This window comes from Oncorhynchus clarkii, chromosome 28 (genome assembly GCF_045791955.1).
Source record: "Oncorhynchus clarkii lewisi isolate Uvic-CL-2024 chromosome 28, UVic_Ocla_1.0, whole genome shotgun sequence".
Classification (NCBI taxonomy): Eukaryota; Metazoa; Chordata; class Actinopteri; order Salmoniformes; family Salmonidae; genus Oncorhynchus; species Oncorhynchus clarkii.
Genome location: NC_092174.1, coordinates 41168922 through 41187841, shown reverse-complemented (window position 1 = coordinate 41187841; position 18920 = coordinate 41168922). Strand labels below are relative to the sequence as shown.

The window sequence follows — 18920 nt, the reverse complement described above, 5'->3', positions numbered from 1 at the left end:
AACATTCAAGTAGCCAAGGAGAACTGAATAAAATGTTTTTTAAAAATCCAACAGTAAAAGGGAAAGGAGTTCAGTGTAAATGTCTTCATCCCTCCCCCAGGTGTTCCTAAAGGAGAGGGAGAGGCAGCATCTGCAGGACACCCTGAACAAGGAAGTGATGCGTCACATCGTCATCCTCCAGCGCTGGTTCAGGGCCTGTCTGATCAGGAGACACTTCCTCTGCAAGAAAGATGCTGCCATCAGAATACAGGTTGGTACCTATGTGGTAGAGACATGATCATTCATGTAGCTATGGAAACCATGATCATACTGGTAGCTATGGAAACCATGGTCATTCATGTAGCTATGGAAACCATGATCATACAGGTAGCTATGGAAACCATGGTCATACAGGTAGCTATGGAACCATGGTCATACAGGCAGCTATGGAAACCATGGTCATACAGGTAGCTATGGAAACCATGGTCATACAGGTAGCTATGGTAGAAACCATGGTCATACGGGTAGTTATGGAAACCATGATCATACAGGTAGCTATGGCAAAAACCATGATCATACAGGTAGCTATGGAAACCATGATCATACAGGTAGCTATGGCAGAAACCATGATCATACAGGTAGCTATGGAAACCATGATCATACAGGTAGCTATGGTAGAAACCATGGTCATACAGGTAGCTATGGAAACCATGATCATACAGGTAGCTATGGTAGAAACCATGGTCATACAGGTAGCTATGGTAGAAACCATGATCATACAGGTAGCTATGGAAACCATGATCATACAGGTAGCTATGGTAGAAACCATGGTCATACAGGTAGCTATGGAAACCATGATCATACAGGTAGCTATGGTAGAAACCATGGTCATACAGGTAGCTATGGTAGAAACCATGATCATACAGGTAGCTATGGAAACCATGATCATACAGGTAGCTATGGTAGAAACCATGGTCATACAGGTAGCTATGGCAAAAACCATGATCATACAGGTAGCTATGGAAACCATGATCATACAGGTAGCTATTGCTTTAAACCACAACAATGTGTACAGGGCCTATCCCAGGTCTAGTAAAATAGTATTGTATTTGGGTATTTCCAGAGAGCGCTGTATGATAAATTCTCCCTGGGTTATGTCCCTGTGTGATAGGGTAAGATTCATGTTTTTTGTACAATGGTGCAACTATTGTGTCCTAGCTGAATTTACCTACAGAGACAATAAAGTTGATCTCATCTTCTCCGCTAGCGATGTTGGCTGGCGTTCCGAGCGGACAACAGGTGCCTTGCGGCCACAGTGATCCAGGCGGCATGGAGAGGTTCTCAGGAGAGGACAGACTACTTGAGAATGAGGAACAGCGTCAAGAAAATGCAGGCACTGATCAGGAACAAACAAGGTCCAAACAGGTACTAAGACTTTATGTATTTGTCTAACTTATGGACAATAAAAGTTGTAGAACTTAAACTTCAGGGCCCTGAGTTTTTTAACTGACCAGGACAAATGTCTAGCCCTACTTCTAGCACTAAGGCTGAGGGAGAGAAGCCCGCCACGCCTCCCCAGCTCCCTCCCAAAACGCAGTCCAAGCATCAGTACCAAACCCAGCACCAGAGAAACCTGGAGAGGACGGAGCTGAGGAGGAGGCAGCACAGTGAGGAACACAGTCCCAACAGAAGCCCCGAGACAGGCCCAGAAGTCAATGGACAGAAGGCCGCCCAGAGGAACACAGAGACGGAAAAGAGAGAGGGAAGAGGCTCTCCACCTCCCCTCAACAGACCTCTCTCCTTCCCGCTAGACGCCAAGGCTGGCAGGTACTGTATGTTACACTCCCATTCCTCACCTCTCCCGCTCACCCCATTCTTCACCACTTACCTCTCCACTGTGGTAGCTGATGTGTGGTGAGCTTTCAGGCACTAGCATTCTTACTTTAATACCAACGCACCTGTAGCATACACTATTTGACATGAAGGATATTTTAAGAGCGCAGACAGCCACTCATCATTTCTAGAGCTGTAAGGCACAAAATGGCTGCCATGGCATCATTCAGGTGGGTGTCGGCTACGTATTGGTAGAGGATGAGTGAGCTCTCATCCCCACCACCAATACAATGTAAAGAGCTTTGATCACCTGCTGGAAAAGTGGTATATAAATTATATTATTACACAATGTAAACTGAATGCTGATTGGCTGACAGCCATGGTATACCCACGGGTATGACAAAACATTTATTTTTATCTGCTCTAATTATATTGATAACCAGTTTATAATAGCAATAAGGCACCTCAGGGGTTTGTGTTATATGGCTAATATACCATGGCACTCCGTGTTGCGTCGTGCTAAGATCGGCCCTTAGCCGTGGTATATTGGACATATACTACACCCTCTTGGGTCTTACTGCTTAAATGTAAAGAGCTTTGAGCACCTGCCGGAAAAGTGGTATAAAAATGTATTATTATACAATGTAAAGTGCTTTGCTAGGTGGAAAAGCACTATAAAAATCCATCTGATGTTTTTTAACAGGGATGGAGAGGGGGAGTCAACCAGCCCCTCCCATCACACAGGCTCACTGAAGGGCTGCTCCACCTTGGAGTACAGTAAGGAGCGTGCTGAGGGATGGAATGTGAGCAGGAGGGAGGGAGGACACCAGGAAGACTCCCGCGCTGAGATCGAGCGACCCAAGAATATGGAGGGGTTGCTGCGGTATGTTATGTCATGTTACGATAATGATATGTCATGTTACGATAATGATATGTCATGTTACGATAATGCTATGTCATGATATGATAATGATATGTCATGTTACGATAATGATATGCCGTGATACGATAATGATATGTCGTGATACGATAATGATATGCCATGATACGCCAAATGATATGTCATGTTACGATAATGCTATGTCATGATATGATAATGCTATGTCATGATATGATAATGATACGATAATGATATGTCATGTTACGATAATGATATGTCCAGTGGTGTAGCGGAAAGAGTAAACGTGATTTACATACTTAAAAAAAAAAAATGTTTACCCAGCTTTTGCGGAAATCGTCTTTGCCAGTACAGCGAGCGGTGCTTTATTCACTGCGATCAGCGTTTATCCACCTGTTTTCTTACCACTACGACACTGGTTATGTCATGTCTTAGTATTTCTCTTAACTCTACCTGTTAGGACCTTTTCAATGTCCTCTTGATATGATCTTGAATAAGTGGCCAGTTTATTAGGTACACCCAACTAGTACCGGCAGAACAGTCTGAATTCTTTGGGGAATGGAAATGTTGCTCAATTGGTATCAAGGAACCTAACGTGTGCCATGTAAACATTCCCCACACCATTACACCACCAGCCTGTACCGTTGACACCAGGCAGGATGTGGTCATGGACTGCTGCTTACGCCAAATCCTGACTCTGCCATCAGCATGACTCAACAGGAACTGGGATTCATCAGACAATGTTTTTCCACTCCTCAATTGTCCATTGGTGGTGTTTCTGTGCCCACTGGAGCAGCTTCTTCTTGTTTTTAGCTGATAGGAGTGCAACTTGATGTGGTCGTCTGCTGCAAATAGCCAATCCGTGACAAGGACCGACAAGTTGTGTGTTCCGAGATGCCGTTCTGCGCAAAACTGTTATACTGCGACGTTGTTTGTCTGTTTGTGGCCCTCCTGTTAGCTTGAACGATTCTTGCCATTCTCTTTTGACCTCTCATCAACGAGCTGTTTTCGCCCACAGGATTGCCGCTGATTGGATGGTTTTTGTTTGTCGCACCATTCTTGGTAAACCCTAGACACTGTCGTGTGTGAAAAGCCCAGGAGGCCAGATGTTTCTGAGATACTGGAACCGGCGCTCCTGGCACCGACGATCATACCACGCTCAATGACGCTTAGGTCACTCGTTTTGCCCATTCTAACATTCAAATTGAACAGTAACTGAAAGCCTCTATGCCTGTCTGCCTGCTTTATATAGCAAGCCACGGCCACGTGACTCACTGTCTGTAGGAGCGAACCATTTTCGTGAATGGGTGGTGTACCTAATAAACTGGCCACTGAGTTTCCACATTCTCTGATTGTATCTTTCATCAATATCTTATAGATATTTCTGGAATTCTAACAAAGAGTTTACAGTTCACATTTCTCTCTGAAAACTCAGGAACTCTGGGTCGGTGTCAGACAGCTCTCCCATCGCTACTGAGGTACTGTTTTCTCATTCTGGGGTACTGTTTTCTCATTCTGAGGAACTGTTTTCTCATTCTGAGGTACTGTTTTCTCATTCCGGGGTACTGTTTTCTCATTCCGGGGTACTGTTTTCTCATTCCGGGGTACTGTTTTCTCATTCCGGGGTACTGTTTTCTCATTCCGAGGTACTGTTTTCTCATTCCGAGGTACTGTTTTCTCATTCCGAGGTACTGTTTTCTCATTCCGAGGTACTGTTTTCTCATTCCGAGGTACTGTTTTCTCATTCTGAGGTACTGTTTTCTCATTCCGGGGTACTGTTTTCTCATTCTTGGGTACTGTTTTCTCATTCTTGGGTACTGTTTTCTCGTTCTGAGGTACTGTTTTCTCATTCTGGGGTACTGTTTTCTCATATTGTCATAACTCTACTCACTATTACATCATTACATGTCACATCTCTGCATATCACATATCACAAAAATGTAGGACCAAACACACATCACGACAAAAGACACCACAACACTGCGTAGAGACACCACAACATGGCATATCACATCTCTACAACTCACATCTCTAGATGTCACATCTCTAGATGTCCCATCTCTATGACTCACATCTCTACGACTCACATCTCTATGACTCACATCTCTATGACTCACATCTCTATGACTCACGTCTCTACGACTCACATCTCTAGATGTCACGTCTCTACGACTCACATCTCTAGATGTCACGTCTCTACGACTCACATCTCTAGATGTCACGTCTCTACGACTCACATCTCTAGATGTCACGTCTCTACCACTCACATCTCTAGATATCACGCCTCTACGACTCACATCTCTAGATATCACGCCTCTACGACTCACATCTCTAGATGTCACGTCTCTACGACTCACATCTCTACGACTCACATCTCTACGACTCACATCTCTAGATGTCACATCTCTACGACTCACATCTCTAGGTGTCACATCTCTACGACTCACATCTCTACGACTCACATCTCTAGATGTCACATCTCTACGACTCATCTCTAGTTGTCACACCTACACAGGGAGCTAAGATGCTACGTGAAGGGCTATTGTATGTGAAGTGTTATGTCTAAACATGCTACTGATGTTGACACACCCTTGGATGGATAGAACCCACTCTTCAGCTGGTCAGTGGGATGGATAGAACCCACTCTTCAGCTGGTCAGTGGGATGGATTGAACCCACTCTTCAGCTGGTCAGTAGGATGGATAGAACCCACTCTTCAGCTGGTCAGTAGGATGGATAGAACCCACTCTTCAGCTGGTCAGTAGGATGGATTGAACCCACTCTTCAGCTGGTCAGTAGGATGGACAGATCCCACTCTTCAGCTGGTCAGTAGGATGGATAGAACCCACTCTTCAGCTGGTCAGTAGGATGGATAGAACCCACTCTTCAGCTGGACAGTAGGATGGATAGATCCCACTCTTCAGCTGGTCAGTAGGATGGATAGAACCCACTCTTCAGCTGGTCAGTAGGATGGATAGATCCCACTCTTCAGCTTGTCACAATGTTGAGGAGAGACAGAGCTCTCTGTAGGGAGAAGGAAGGGGGAGGAGAGACTGAGAGCTCTCTGTAGGGAGAAGGAAGGGGGAGGAGAGAGAGCGCTCTCTGTAGGGAGAAGGAAGGGGGAGGAGAGACTGAGAGCTCTCTGTAGGGAGAAGGAAGGGGGAGGAGAGAGAGCGCTCTCTGTAGGGAGAAGGAAGGGGGAGGAGAGACTGAGAGCTCTCTGTAGGGAGAAGGAGAGACACAGCTTTCTGTAGGGAGAAGGAGAGACAGAGCTTTCTGTAGGGAGAAGGAAGGGGGAGGAGAGACTGTATTGTGAAGGATCTGGTGGCTGTTGCCAGGCCTGGGATTTATATGCTACTACTACCCCTACAGACGCTGGGGAAAGGGGATGATCTGAAAACAAACTTCTCTGTTCTTAAAGTGATAGTGCAACATTTTTGCACTAAAACCCAGTTTCACCTGATCCTTGACAAAATGTTGCACTGTCCCTTTTAATAGTTTCCTTTCTAGGCACCAACACTGTGTTACCTGTTAATAACGACCCACCTGATTGGCCCCCAGCATGGTTGTGTTGTCTCATGTCATACAATCTCAGATGTTCAGTAATTTTGTTTTATCTCTCAGTTTCCGAAATGTTCTGATATTTCCACGGACGGGGCTAGTTTCAGCCTCCCAGATGAGAGCATAACCCGCAGAGACTCCAGCCAATCCCAGCCGACCACTCCTGATAGGTAAAGGCCATTCAGCCAACTAGAACACAGGAGTTATTGTCCATATTTTGACTGGATATGATGCGGTATGTCATTATTTTTGTATGGAATTCTACGAGAGAGTGTCAAATTACGTGTGGCTTATTTTCAATGAAATATATACGTTTTTGTAACGTTAAGGCTGTTACATGTAAGTGGATGCAACTGGCATTCTGGCAACTTTGAGAGAAAAAATGACTTAGTTATGCCTGTTGTTCACACGTGTATCTACTGTACCCTCTCATTGGCTAGAATGGTCCCACCTGATCTCGCCTCCTCCCGCCTCCTCCCGCTTTCCTTCCATTATTGAGGATGTATATTTCCGTTGTTAGAGCAGTAACTTCTTGTCAATATAATAGATCATCTTTTTTCCTGGACCGAGTGTGGAAAATTCAGCATTTTCTTTGTCATGGTTACATGTTAACCCTTTGTGTTCCACAGGCTTGGCATCTTCAGTAAGTTTCGGAGGAAACGTCCGACTCGAAACTCACAGACAAATGCGTACGGGGTGGGGACCAATGAGAATGCACCATCTGGGAAAGGAGGTACTATAATCCCACCCCCTACAGGAAACTGCTCTCTGTGTTGTCCACCTTTTAGACTGTGCTATGATGAAAACTATTTTAGTGCCTTTCACATTCTGTCTCTCCTCTACTACCATCTAGTGATCAATGGTATAATCTCAACCACACGTCCTCTCTCTATCTGTCTAAACACACACGTATCCTTACCTTACCTATAGCCACCTCTACCTCCTCCCTGTACACTGGGCGCCGTGGTAACAACACTGAAGTGCGTGGTAACACTACCATCAGGATCAGCCGAGCCACGCGGGTCTCCGAGCAGTGGAATGCTTCTCTGGAACGGGAGATCACCGACACTGATGAGCTCCGACACCTGGATGAGTTCCTGGGGAACCAGGTGGGATACCTGTCTGGCACTCACCTGTAATCACCTCAGCTTCAGGATCGTTTCCGGTTTATTAGGATCTCTAACCTGGTGTTAGATCTATTTGTGTTGACTTGCTAAGTCATTTTCAAGCACCACAAACTGATCTGGGTCCAGGCTACCAAACTGATCTGGGTCCAGGCTACCAAACTGATCTGGGTCCAGGCTACCAAACTGATCTGGGTCCAGGCTACCAAATTGATCTGGGTCCAGGCTACCAAACTGATCTGGGTCCAGGCTACCAAACTGATCTGGGTCTAGGCTACCAAACTGATCTGGGTCTAGGCTACCAAACTAATCTGGGTCTAGGCTACCAAACTGATCTGGGTCCAGGCTACCAAACTGATCTGGGTCCAGGCTACCAAACGGATCTGGGTCCAGGCTACCAAAATTATCTGGGTCCAGGCTACCAAAATTATCTGGGTCCAGGCTACCAAAGCCTTAGTCTTCAGAGGGTCTTTCATGAGCAGGTTTTGACTGCCTAACTTGCTCAGTCACTCATTCTCTCTCTCTCTCTCTGTCTCTCTCTCTGTGTCCCGGTATGTCTGTCTCTCACTCTTTCGCTCTGTCTGTCTTTCTCGCTCTGTCTCGCTCTGTCTGTCTCTCGCTCTGTCTCTCTCGCTCTCGCTCTGTCTGTCTGTCTCTCGCTCTGTCTCTGTCTGTCTCTCGCTCTGTCTGTCTCTCTGTCTCTATCTGTCTCACGCTCTCTCTCACCCTGTCTCTCTCTCTCACTGTCTCTGTCTCTGTCACTCTGTCACTTTGTCTCTGTCTGTCTCACTCTCTCTCTCACCCTGTCTCTCACTCTCACTCTGTCTCTGTCACTCACCCTGTCTCTCACTCTCACTCTGTCTCTCTGTCTCTGTCACTCTGTCACTTTGTCTTTGTCTCTCTCACTTTCTCTCACTCATTCTCTCTCACTCAGTCACTCATTCGCTCGGTCTGTCTCTCATACTGGTGCAGTGCATCTTTGCCGATTGTTACCAGTTACACATCTTATTGCAGAGGATTTTAAAGTTGAATCCAGGCTATTTTGAATAGTAGACTACTACTTTGAAATAATGTACCTTCCTATACCTCCCAGGTAAACGAGCTGAGGACCAGGGTAAAGGAGCTGTCAGCCACAGAGACGATCTTCCTTACAGCCACCATGCAGTTCAGAGAGACCATAAAGGGCATGTACTCCGTCTTGGTGAGTTTACTTCCTGACCTTGGCTCTAGAAGAGATATGGAGCTTTAGGTTTGTTCATAATTAAGTATGCATGGTATACTATTCAAGCTTAGAAGACTGTCTTGAAAGAGAGATGAAGCCAAATCAACAGTATATATAGAGCTTGACTAGGGCCAGGAGTACACACACGGTAAGAGATTTATAAAGCACTAATTATTTTTATTCTGAGCGTTTATTTTTTTAGCACAGCACTGTTGTGAACATTTGGGATGTGCTGTATATCCTAACACCCCCACACCCTTCATTAACCCTGTCCTCTACCCTCCCCTGATCAACAGAAGCCCCACATCAGCTATAAGGTCCTGATGACGGGCTACCACAACTGTGTGTCCAGTCATGCTGGAGCCAAGCAGCTGACCGAGGTCAGCCTGGTGGTCAACCTGTTCCAGTCCATCCTGGACGGCTTCATACGGGGAGAGATCAAACGAGAGGGGTTTGGGCTACCGGTCAAGGTAGTTCTGAGTTAGACACAGGCACTCACACGCAGATACTGTATACACACATGCAGGTACACAGACATGTTACGGACACAGTATCTTTGGGTTTGACCTACAGTATCTTTGACTGTATCTTTGACTCTTTTTGAATGCTCCAGAGCAGCAGTACACATAGTTTTGAGAAGTGTAAAACATCAGTTGAAGGTGTAATTTTAAGAGGTTCGGAGATATATTCCACCCCTGATCGTCTTTTCTATTTGTTGCAGACCGTGAACAAGCCAAAGACGAAAAAGAAAAAATGTGTAAGTTATCTCATCACTAAGTTGAATTGTCTCATTATCTCATCACTAAGTTGAATTGGCTCGTTGCGACCAACACTAAGTTGAATCTCAGAATATCACTGTCACAATCCAGGTCAATGCAACCCAGGTCAATGGTTCGGCTTGAATGATGTGTGTTGTGTGTTTCCAGCTCGACAGCCCTTTAGGTCACATGTTTAGTACGTACCAGGTCAACATCAGGCAGTCCTGTGACCTGTGTGGTTTCTACATCTGGGTTATGGAGAAGGCCTACATGTGCAGTGGTGAGTAGCTAGCTATCTGTTGTTCACCATTAAACATAGAATTAGAATATAGAAGAGAACATTTAAACGAGAATTAGAATATAGAAGAGAACATTAGAACAGAAAATTAGAATATAGAAGAGAACATATGATTAGAATATAGAAGAGAACATTAGAACTGAGAATTAGAATATAGAAGAGAACATTTAAACGAGAATTAGAATATAGAAGAGAACATTAGAACTGAGAATTAGAATATAGAAGACAACATTTGAACATGTAATTAGAATATAGAAGAGAACATTTGAACAGAGAATTAGAATATAGAAGAGAACGTTAGAACTGAGAATTAGAATATAGAAGAGAACATTTGAACATGTAATTAGAATATAGAAGAGAACGTTAGAACTGAAAATTAGAATATAGAAGACAACAGAACTGAGAATTAGAATATAGAAGAGAACATTTGAACATGTAATTAGAATATAGAAGACAACAGAACTGAGAATTAGAATATAGAAGACAACATTTGAACATGTAATTAGAATATAGAAGAGAACATTAGAACTGAGAATTAGAATATAGAAGACAACAGAACTGAGAATTAGAATATAGAAGAGAACATTAGAACTGAGAATTAGAATATAGAAGAGAACATTTGAACATGTAATTAGAATATAGAAGAGAACATTAGAACTGAGAATTAGAATATAGAAGACAACAGAACTGAGAATTAGAATATAGAAGACAACATTAGAACTGAGAATTAGAATATAGAAGACAACATTAGAACTGAGAATTAGAATATAGAAGAGAACATTTGAACATGTAATTAGAATATAGAAGAGAACATTAGAACTGAGAATTAGAATATAGAAGAGAACATTTGAACATGTAATTAGAATATAGAAGACAACGTTAGAACTGAGAATTAGAATATAGAAGAGAACATTTGAACATGTAATTAGAATATAGAAGACAACAGAACTGAGAATTAGAATATAGAAGAGAACATTTGAACTGAGAATTAGAATATAGAAGACAACGTTAGAACTGAGAATTAGAATATAGAAGACAACAGAACTGAGAATTAGAATATAGAAGAGAACATTTGAACAGAGAATTAGAATATAGAAGAGAACATTTGAACAGAATTTAGACGAGATATTATCATTGTGTTATTTTCTCCTCTCTTCTTTTGTTTAGCTTGCAAATTGATATGTCACAAGAAATGCCTTTCCAAAATCATCACTGACTGCTCAACTCGATGTGCCAGGCTGGTGAGCAGTTTGTCAAGTAATATTTGTCAAGTTCACCAAGTTAAGTCTGACAAATAAAATTGTATTAGTCACATGCGCAGAATACAACAGGTGTAGGTAGACCTTATAGTGAAATGCTTACTTACGAGCTCCTAACCAACAATGCAGTTTAAAAAAATCTGGATAAAAATAAGAAATACCAGTAACAAGTAATTAAAGAGCAGCAGTAAAATAACAATAGCGAGGCTATATACAGGGGGGGGGGTACAGATACGGACGGGGTTAATGTGCAGGGGCACCGGTTAGTTGAGGTAATATGTACATGTGAGACGGGGGGGACGGGGGCGGGGGGGGGGGGGCAATGCAAATAGTCTGGGTAGCCATTTGATTAGGTGTTCAGGAGTCTTATGGCTTGGGGGTAGAAGCTGTTTAGAAACCTCTTGGACCTAGACTTGACGCTCTGGTACCGCTTGCCGTGTGGTAGCAGAGAAAACTTTTTATGACTAGGGTGGCTGGAGTCTTTGACAATTGCTAGGGCCTTCCTCTGACACCGCCTGGTAGTGCATTGCGGTCGGTGCAGTTGTCATACCAGGCAGTGATGCAACCAGGCAGGATGCTCTCGATGGTGCAGCTGTAGAACCTTTTGAGGATCTGAGGACCCATGCTAAGTCTTTTCAGTCTCCTGAGGGGGAATAGGTTTTGTCGTACCCTCTTCACGACTGTCTTGGTGTGCTTGGACCATATTAGTTTGTTGGTGATGTGGACACGAAGGAACTTGAAGCTCTCAACCTGCAGCCTCGTCGATGAGAATGGGGGCGTACTTGGTCCTCTTTTTCCTGTAGTCCACAATCATCTCCTTTGTCTTGATCACGTTGAGGGAGAGGTTGTTGTCCTGGCACCACACAGCCAGGTCTCTGACCTTCTCCCAATAGGATGTCTGATCGTTGTCGGTTATCAGGCCTAACGCTGTTGTGTCATCGGCAAACTTAATGATGGTGTTGGAGTCATGCCTGGCTGTGCAGTCATGAATGAACAAGGAGTACAGGAGGGGACTGAGCACGCACCCCTAAGGGGTCCCTGTGTTTAGGATCAGCATAGCGGATGTGTTGTTACCTACTCTTACCACCCGGGGGCGGTCTGTCAGGAAGTCCAGGATCCAGTTGCAGAGGGAGGTGTTTAGTCCCAGTGTCCTTAGCTTATTGATGAGCTTTGAGAGCACTATGGTGTTGAATGCTGAGCTGTAGTCAATGAATAGCATTTCACATAGGTGTTCCTTTTGTCCTGGTGAGAAAGTGCAGTGTGGAGTGCAATAGAGATTGCATCATCTGTGGATCTGTTGGGGTGGTATGCAAATTGGAGTGGGTCGAGGGTTTCTGGGATAATGGTGTTGATGTGAGCCATGACCAGCCTTTCAAAGCACTTCATTGCTACAGACGTGAGTGCGTCAGTAGTAATTTAGGCCGGTTACCTTAGTGTTCTTGGGCACAGGCATTATGGTGGTCTGCTTAAAACACGTTGATATTACAGACTTGGACAGGGAGAGGTTGATAATGTCAGTGAAGACACTTGCCAGTTGGTCAGTGCATGCTCACAGTACACGTCCTGGTAATCCGTCTGGCCCTGCGGCCTTGTGAATGTTGACTTACTCACTTTGGCTGCAGAGAGCGTGATCACAGTCTTCCCGGAACAGCTGGTGCTCTCAAGCATGTTTCAGTGTTATTTGCCTCGAAGCGCATTGCATAGAAATTATTTAGCTCATCTGGTAGGCTCGTGTCACTGGGCAGCTCTCGGCTGTGCTTCCCATTGTAGTCTGTAATGGTTTGCAAGCCCTGCCACATCCGACGAGCATCCGAGCCGGTGTAGTAGGAGTCGATCTCAGTCCTGTATTGACGCTTTGCCTGTTTGATGGTTCGTCGAAGGGCATAGCAGGATTTCTTATAAGCTTCCCGGATTACAGTCGCGCTCCTTGAAAGCGGCAGCTCTACCCTTTAGCTCAGTGCGAATGTTGCCTGTAATCCATGGCTTCTGGTTGGGATATGTACGTACGGTCACTGTGGGGACGACGTCATCAATGCACTTATTGATGAAGCCAATGACTGGTGTGGTGTGCTCCTCAATGCCATCGGAGAAATCCCTGAACATATTCCAGTCTGTGCTGCAAAACAGTCCTGTAGCTTAGCATCTGCTTCATCTGAACACTTCTTTATAGACCGAGTCACTGGTGCTTCCTGCTTTCATTTTTGGTTGTAAGCAGGAATCAGGAGGATAGAATTATGGTCAGATTTGCCAAATGGAGGGCGAGGGAGAGCTTTAAGCATCTCTGTGTGTGGAGTGAAGGTGGTCCAGAGTTGTTTTCCTTCCAATGGCACATTTAACATGCTGATAGAAATTTGGTAAAACGGATTTAAGTTTCCCTGCATTGAAGTCCCCGGCTACTAGGAGCGCCTCCTCTGGGTGAGTGTTTTCTTGTTTGCTTATGGCGGAATACAGCTCATTCAATGCTGTCTTAGTGTCAGCCTCTGACTGTGGTGGAATGTAAACAGCTATGAAAAATACAAATAACTCTCTAGGTAGATAGTGTGGTCTACAGCTTATCATGAGACACTCTACCTCCGGTGAGCAATAGCTTGAGACTTCCTTAGATATCGTGCACCAGCTGTTATTTACAAAAATACATTGTCCGCCGCCCCTTGTCTTATCAGACGCTGCTGTTCTATCCTACCGGTACAGCGTAAAACCAGCCAGCTGTATGTTGATAGTGTTGTTGTTCAGCCACGACTCTGAAGCTTAAGATATTACAGTTTTGAATGTCCCGTTGGTAGTTTAATCTTGCGTGTAGGTCATCTATTTTATTCTCCAAAGATTGTACGTTTGCTAGCAGAATGGAAGGAAGTGAGGGTTTATTCGATCGCCTACGAATTCTCAGAAGGCAGCCCGCCCTCTAGCCCCTTTTTCTCCACCTCCTCTTCACGCAAATCACGGGGATCTGGGCCTGTTCCCGAGAAAGCAGTATATTGTTCGCGTCGGGCTCGTCAGACTCGTTAAAGGGAAAAAAGGATTCTGCCAGTCTTTGTTGAGTAATCGCAGTCCTGATGTCCAGAAGTTACTTTCGGTCATGAGAGACTAGCGGCAACATTATGTACAAAATAAGTTAAAAAAAGAAATATTATAAACTAACAAAAAACACAATCTGTTGGGGACACGTAAATGTCTGCATTCTTTTCTGGCTCCATTTTTAACAAGTAAAGTTAAGTTAGTGAGGTAAAGTTTGTCAAGACTATTGATTAATCCTGTGTGTTAGGACGATGGAGAACCTGGCTGTCTGCACTTTGGGGTGCAAGTGTGTGTACTGACCAGTAAGACCTACCCGATCCCCATGGTACTTCTGATGATGCTGGAGCATGTTGAGATGAATGGCCTGTACACAGAGGGCCTCTACCGTAAATCTGGTTCTGCCTCGCACGCCAGGGAATTACACCAACTGCTGGAGATAAGTAAGTTTATTTTTCCAGAAAACATTATTTTCCTATTGAATATATTATGTGGGAACCATCTGCCTAGACACTGGTGTCAGAACAGAGGAGCTACCAGCTGCTATGAACAACATAGAACTATGTCATGACATCATCCGGCGCATTGCAAGTACCGGTAGGAACTACAGTAAAATTAAGTGCATTCTCTTTTTTTGTTTGTTTTGTCAGACCCAGAGACGGCGACTCTGGAGAACTACTCCATCCACACGGTGACTGGCCTGGTGAAACGCTGGTTCAGAGAGCTGCCTGACCCCCTCCTGACTCACCGCCTCTACAAGGACTTCCTGCGCGCCGTTGGTGAGTCTGTCTCATGGGTCCTGTTCAGAGTGTCACAGCGTAGCAAAAAGGTTTAAAAACCTATGTTTTGCATGTACAGAGTTGACAGTGAAATCCATTTAAAATACTTGCGTGCTTCATTTAGCCTGCCCACTTAGCTACAATTGACCCAATGGTATAGTCCCAAAAGTGCAAACTCTGCAGACCCCCGCCCACCCTGCACATCAGGCAGTCAAGCTAAATCAAGCAAACCTCAAGTACTTGAAATAACTACTGTCTATTTGACATTGTGACATTTCATGTGCAGAGTTGCCAGAGCAATCTGAGCGGCTTCGTGCGGTCTACCAGAAACTGGACGAGCTTCCCTCCGCTAACTTCAAAACACTGGAGAGATTGGTCTTTCACCTGGTCAGGTAGGTTATACCCCCCTTTCACCTGGTCAGGTAGGTTATACCCCCCTTTCACATGGTCAGGTAGGTTATACCCCCCTTTCACCTGATAAGGTAGGTTATATAACCCCCCTTTTACCTGGTCAGGTAGGTTATACCCCCCTTTCATCTGGTCAGGTAGGTTATACCCCCCTTTCATCTGGTCAGGTAGGTTATACCCCCCTTTCACCTGGTCAGGTAGGTTATACCCCCCTTTCACCTGGTCAGGTAGGTTATATAACCCCCATTTCATCTGGTCAGGTAGGTTATATAACCCCCCTTTCATCTGGTCAGGTAGGTTATATAACCCCCCTTTCACCTGGTCAGGTAGGTTATATAACCCCCCTTTCATCTGGTCAGGTAGGTTATATAACCCCCCTTTCATCTGGTCAGGTAGGTTATATAACCCCCCTTTCATCTGGTCAGGTAGGTTATAAAACCCCCCTTTCATCTGTTCAGGTAGGTTATAAACCCCCCTTTCATCTGGTCAGGTAGGTTATATACCCCCCTTTCATCTGGTCAGGTAGGTTATATAACCCCCCTTTCATCTGGTCAGGTAGGTTATATAACCCCCCTTTCACCTAGTCAGGTAGGTTATATAACCCCCCCTTCATCTGGTCAGGTAGGTTATATACCCCCCTCTCATCTGGTCAGGTAGGTTATATAACCCCCCTTTCATCTGGTCAGGTAGGTTATATAACCCCCCTTTCACCTAGTCAGGTAGGTTATATAACCCCCCTTTCACCTGGTCAGGTAGGTTATACCCCCCTTTCATCTGGTCAGGTAGGTTATACCCCCCTTTCACCTGGTCAGGTAGGTTATACCCCCCTTTCACCTAGTCAGGTAGGTTATACCCCCCTTTCATCTGTTCAGATAGGTTATACCCCTCTTTCATCTGGTCAGGTAGGTTATATAACCCCCCTTTCACCTGGTCAGGTAGGTTATATAACCCCCATTTCATCTGGTCAGGTAGGTTATATAACCCCCCTTTCATCTGGTCAGGTAGGTTATATAACCCCCCTTTCATCTGGTCAGGTAGGTTATATAACACCCCTTTCATCTGGTCAGGTAGGTTATATAACCCCCCTTTCATCTGGTCAGGTAGGTTATATAACCCCCCTTTCATCTGGTCAGGTAGGTTATAAATCCCCCCTTTCATCTGTTCAGGTAGGTTATACCCCCCTTTCACCTGGTCAGGTAGGTTATATAACCCCCCTTTTACCTGGTCAGGTAGGTTATACCCCCCTTTCACCTGGTCAGGTAGGTTATACCCCCCTTTCATCTGGTCAGGTAGGTTATACCCCCCTTTCACCTGGTCAGGTAGGTTATACCCCCCTTTCACCTGGTCAGGTAGGTTATATAACCCCCATTTCATCTGGTCAGGTAGGTTATATAACCCCCCTTTCATCTGGTCAGGTAGGTTATAAACCCCCCTTTCATCTGGTCAGGTAGGTTATATACCCCCCTTTCATCTGGTCAGGTAGGTTATATAACCCCCCTTTCATCTGGTCAGGTAGGTTATATAACCCCCCTTTCACCTAGTCAGGTAGGTTATATAACCCCCCCTTCATCTGGTCAGGTAGGTTATATACCCCCCTCTCATCTGGTCAGGTAGGTTATAAACCCCCCTTTTCACCTGGTCAGGTAGGTTATATAACCCCCCTTTCATCTGGTCAGGTAGGTTATATATCCCCCCTTTCATCTGGTCAGGTAGGTTATAAACCCCCCTTTCATCTGGTCAGGTAGGTTAGAAAAACCCCCTTTCATCTGTTCAGGTAGGTTATACCCCCCTTTCATCTGGTCAGGTAGGTTATATAACCCCCCTTTCACCTGGTCAGGTAGGTTATATAACCCCCATTTTACCTGGTCAGGTAGGTTATACCCCCCTTTCACCTGGTCAGGTAGGTTATACCCCCCTTTCATCTGGTCAGGTAGGTTATACCCCCCTTTCACATGGTCAGGTAGGTTATACCCCCCTTTCACCTGGTAAGGTAGGTTATATAACCCCCATTTTACCTGGTCAGGTAGGTTATACCCCCCTTTCATCTGGTCAGGTAGGTTATACCCCCCTTTCACCTGGTCAGGTAGGTTATACCCCCCTTTCATCTAGTCAGGTAGGTTATACCCCCCTTTCATCTGTTCAGATAGGTTATATAACCCCCCTTTTCATCTGTTCAGGTAGGTTATACCCCCCTTTCATCTGGTCAGGTAGGTTATATAACCCCCCTTTCACCTGGTCAGGTAGGTTATATAATCCCCATTTCATCTGGTCAGGTAGGTTATATAACCCCCCTTTCATCTGGTCAGGTAGGTTATATAACCCCCCTTTCACCTGGTCAGGTAGGTTATACCCCCCTTTCACATGGTCAGGTAGGTTATACCCCCCTTTCACCTGGTAAGGTAGGTTATTTAACCCCCCTTTTACCTGGTCAGGTAGGTTATACCCCCCTTTCACCTGGTCAGGTAGGTTATACCCCCCTTTCATCTGGTCAGGTAGGTTATACCCCCCTTTCACCTGGTCAGGTAGGTTATACCCCCCTTTCACCTAGTCAGGTAGGTTATACCCCCCTTTCATCTGTTCAGATAGGTTATACCCCTCTTTCATCTGGTCAGGTAGGTTATATAACCCCCCTTTCACCTGGTCAGGTAGGTTATATAACCCCCATTTCATCTGGTCAGGTAGGTTATATAACCCCCCTTTCATCTGGTCAGGTAGGTTATATAACCCCCCTTTCATCTGGTCAGGTAGGTTATATAACACCCCTTTCATCTGGTCAGGTAGGTTATATAACCCCCCTTTCATCTGGTCAGGTAGGTTATATAACCCCCCTTTCATCTGGTCAGGTAGGTTATAAATCCCCCCTTTCATCTGGTCAGGTAGGTTATATAACCCCCCTTTCATCTGGTCAGGTAGGTTATATAACCCCCCTTTCACCTGGTTAGGTAGGTTATATAACCCCCCTTTCATCTGGTCAGGTAGGTTATATAACCCCCCTTTCATCTGGTCAGGTAGGTTATATAACCCCCCTTTCATCTGGTCAGGTAGGTTATAAAACCCCCCTTTCATCTGTTCAGGTAGGTTATAAACCCCCCTTTCATCTGGTCAGGTAGGTTATATACCCCCCTTTCATCTGGTCAGGTAGGTTATATAACCCCCCTTTCATCTGGTCAGGTAGGTTATATAACCCCCCTTTCACCTAGTCAGGTAGGTTATATAACCCCCCCTTCATCTGGTCAGGTAGGTTATATACCCCCCTCTCATCTGGTCAGGTAGGTTATAAACCCCCCTTTTCACCTGGTCAGGTAGGTTATATAACCCCCCTTTCATCTGGTCAGGTAGGTTATATATCCCCCCTTTCATCTGGTCAGGTAGGTTATAAACCCCCCTTTCATCTGGTCAGGTAGGTTAGAAAAACCCCCTTTCATCTGTTCAGGTAGGTTATACCCCCCTTTCACCTGGTCAGGTAGGTTATATAACCCCCCTTTCATCTGGTCAGGTAGGTTATACCCCCCTTTCACCTGTTCAGGTAGGTTATACCCCCCTTTCACCTGGTCAGGTAGGTTATATAACCCCCCTTTCATCTGGTCAGGTAGGTTATATAACCCCCCTTTCACCTGTTCAGGTAGGTTATATAACCCCCCTTTCATTTGGTCAGGTAGGTTATATAACCCCCCTTTCATCTGGTCAGGTAGGTTATATAACCCCCCTTTCATCTGGTCAGGTAGGTTATAAAACCCCCCTTTCATCTGTTCAGGTAGGTTATAAACCCCCCTTTCACCTGGTCAGGTAG

At 45.0% G+C, this 18920-nt stretch overlaps 1 protein-coding gene across 1 annotated transcript in view; it reads left to right on the top strand.

The window, feature by feature from the left end:
* The window catches only part of LOC139387490 (unconventional myosin-IXb-like), an 81423-nt gene that overhangs the window by 49939 nt on the left and 12564 nt on the right, over nucleotides 1-18920 (top strand). Inside the window, exons 21-36 of the mRNA XM_071133735.1 lie at nucleotides 101-250; nucleotides 1247-1404; nucleotides 1507-1806; nucleotides 2516-2695; nucleotides 4146-4188; nucleotides 6334-6440; nucleotides 6900-7003; nucleotides 7201-7379; nucleotides 8488-8595; nucleotides 8913-9086; nucleotides 9338-9373; nucleotides 9543-9654; nucleotides 10840-10913; nucleotides 14194-14386; nucleotides 14594-14722; nucleotides 15009-15114. Of these exons, the coding sequence (XP_070989836.1) occupies nucleotides 101-250; nucleotides 1247-1404; nucleotides 1507-1806; nucleotides 2516-2695; nucleotides 4146-4188; nucleotides 6334-6440; nucleotides 6900-7003; nucleotides 7201-7379; nucleotides 8488-8595; nucleotides 8913-9086; nucleotides 9338-9373; nucleotides 9543-9654; nucleotides 10840-10913; nucleotides 14194-14386; nucleotides 14594-14722; nucleotides 15009-15114 (2153 nt within the window). The remainder of the gene's footprint in view (nucleotides 1-100; nucleotides 251-1246; nucleotides 1405-1506; nucleotides 1807-2515; nucleotides 2696-4145; nucleotides 4189-6333; nucleotides 6441-6899; nucleotides 7004-7200; nucleotides 7380-8487; nucleotides 8596-8912; nucleotides 9087-9337; nucleotides 9374-9542; nucleotides 9655-10839; nucleotides 10914-14193; nucleotides 14387-14593; nucleotides 14723-15008; nucleotides 15115-18920) is intronic.